Below are 1,251 nucleotides of genomic sequence, written 5' to 3' on the forward strand. Positions count from 1 at the left end.
GCTCGCCGCGGCCGAGGGACGCAACCGCCAGCTATAAATACTTGGGAGATAAACGCTGGGGAGGGAGAAGAACTACTTCAGGCGAGGGACAGTGTTGGCAAAAGCACAAGTGTGTGTGAGCAAGCCCCGAGAATGCTGCAGCCAGGAGGAGGTTCCTCGGCTGGGGCAATTGGGCCAAAAAGGCTGGGTGTAGGGTCAGCCGGTTGTGGAGCGGTGCCCTGATGGGCTGAGCAGGGCTCACAGGGCAGGCGCCTCTCTCTTCCCGCCTGGCTTTTCTGCGCTTGTGCCGAAGCCAGGGCTTCGGAGCCAGCCCGAGTCAAGGGAAGGGGAACATCTTCCAGCACGCCGGTGCCTTCAGGCTGTAGCCGGCTGCCGCACTCTCGCGGCAGAAAACGTTCAATCCTTCTCTGGCAGGAATTGGCAGAGCCCTGAGCACCGGGTACTGTCGCCTCTGCCATGGGAAGTTCTCCTCCAGGAGCCTGCGCAATGCTTTCGGGAAGGTGCCTGTGATGGGGGAGAACTCGGAGAAGCAGCGCCGCGTGGATCAGGTCTTCTTCACCGACTTCCAGCGGCTGGTCGGCGTGGCGGTGCGGCAGGACCCTGCACTCCCCCAGTTCGTCTGCAAGAAATGCCATGCCCAGTTCTACAAATGCCGCAGCGTCCTCAGGACCTTTATCCAGAGGGTGAACGCGTCTCCCACCGGCCATGTAAAGTCAAAAGGAAAGTACGTTGTGTTTGTTTCTTCCCGGGAGTTTTCGGGAGTAGTGAATTGCCATTTGTTGGCACGTGGTCCCTCCGTAATGCCCAAAACCCCACCGTGCTGTCCTGGCTTTTGCAGGAGCGGCACAGCCCAGGCCCAGCCCCACGCGGAAGGAGGTGCCTCCTGTCTGGGTGAGTGCCTGCTCCCAGAGCTGCGTTCCTTTTCTTTCTGTGATACCATCAACGAAGGGCTGGGTTTTACGGGTGTCGAGGAACGATCACCCGGCAGGGCAGTTCCTGTGTCCCTCGGCACAGCCCGTGCCCCGGTCTGGCTGCTTACGGTTCCCCCTCTCCCTCCGGCTCCCCGGGAGGATCCTCGCTGGCACCGGCCTCCCCAAGCTGAGCTGGACAGGTGCAGGCTCATGCGGGGGGCGCAAAAAGCAGGCGGAGCGGGTTTGGGTGGCAGTGCTAGGCCCGTCCCAGCCACCGTCGGAGCCTGGGGGGCAATCAGAAATACACCTTCCGCTGTAAAATTAATGATATTGGCAGGCG

At 61.3% G+C, this 1,251-nt stretch overlaps 1 protein-coding gene across 1 annotated transcript in view; it reads left to right on the top strand.

Annotated features, from left to right (window-relative positions):
- Nucleotides 1–414: 414 nt before the first annotated feature.
- LOC104164883 (zinc finger protein 276-like) overlaps nucleotides 415–1,251 on the top strand; it is a gene marked incomplete at its 5' end in the record, with an annotated part of 6,556 nt that continues 5,719 nt past the window's right edge. The window contains 2 exon segments of the mRNA XM_009704358.1: nucleotides 415–724; nucleotides 839–891. Coding sequence (XP_009702660.1) covers nucleotides 415–724; nucleotides 839–891 — 363 coding nt within the window.

Source organism: Cariama cristata, unplaced genomic scaffold (assembly GCF_000690535.1).
Source record: "Cariama cristata isolate BGI_N322 unplaced genomic scaffold, ASM69053v1 scaffold15657, whole genome shotgun sequence".
NCBI classification, from domain to species: domain Eukaryota; kingdom Metazoa; phylum Chordata; class Aves; order Cariamiformes; family Cariamidae; genus Cariama; species Cariama cristata.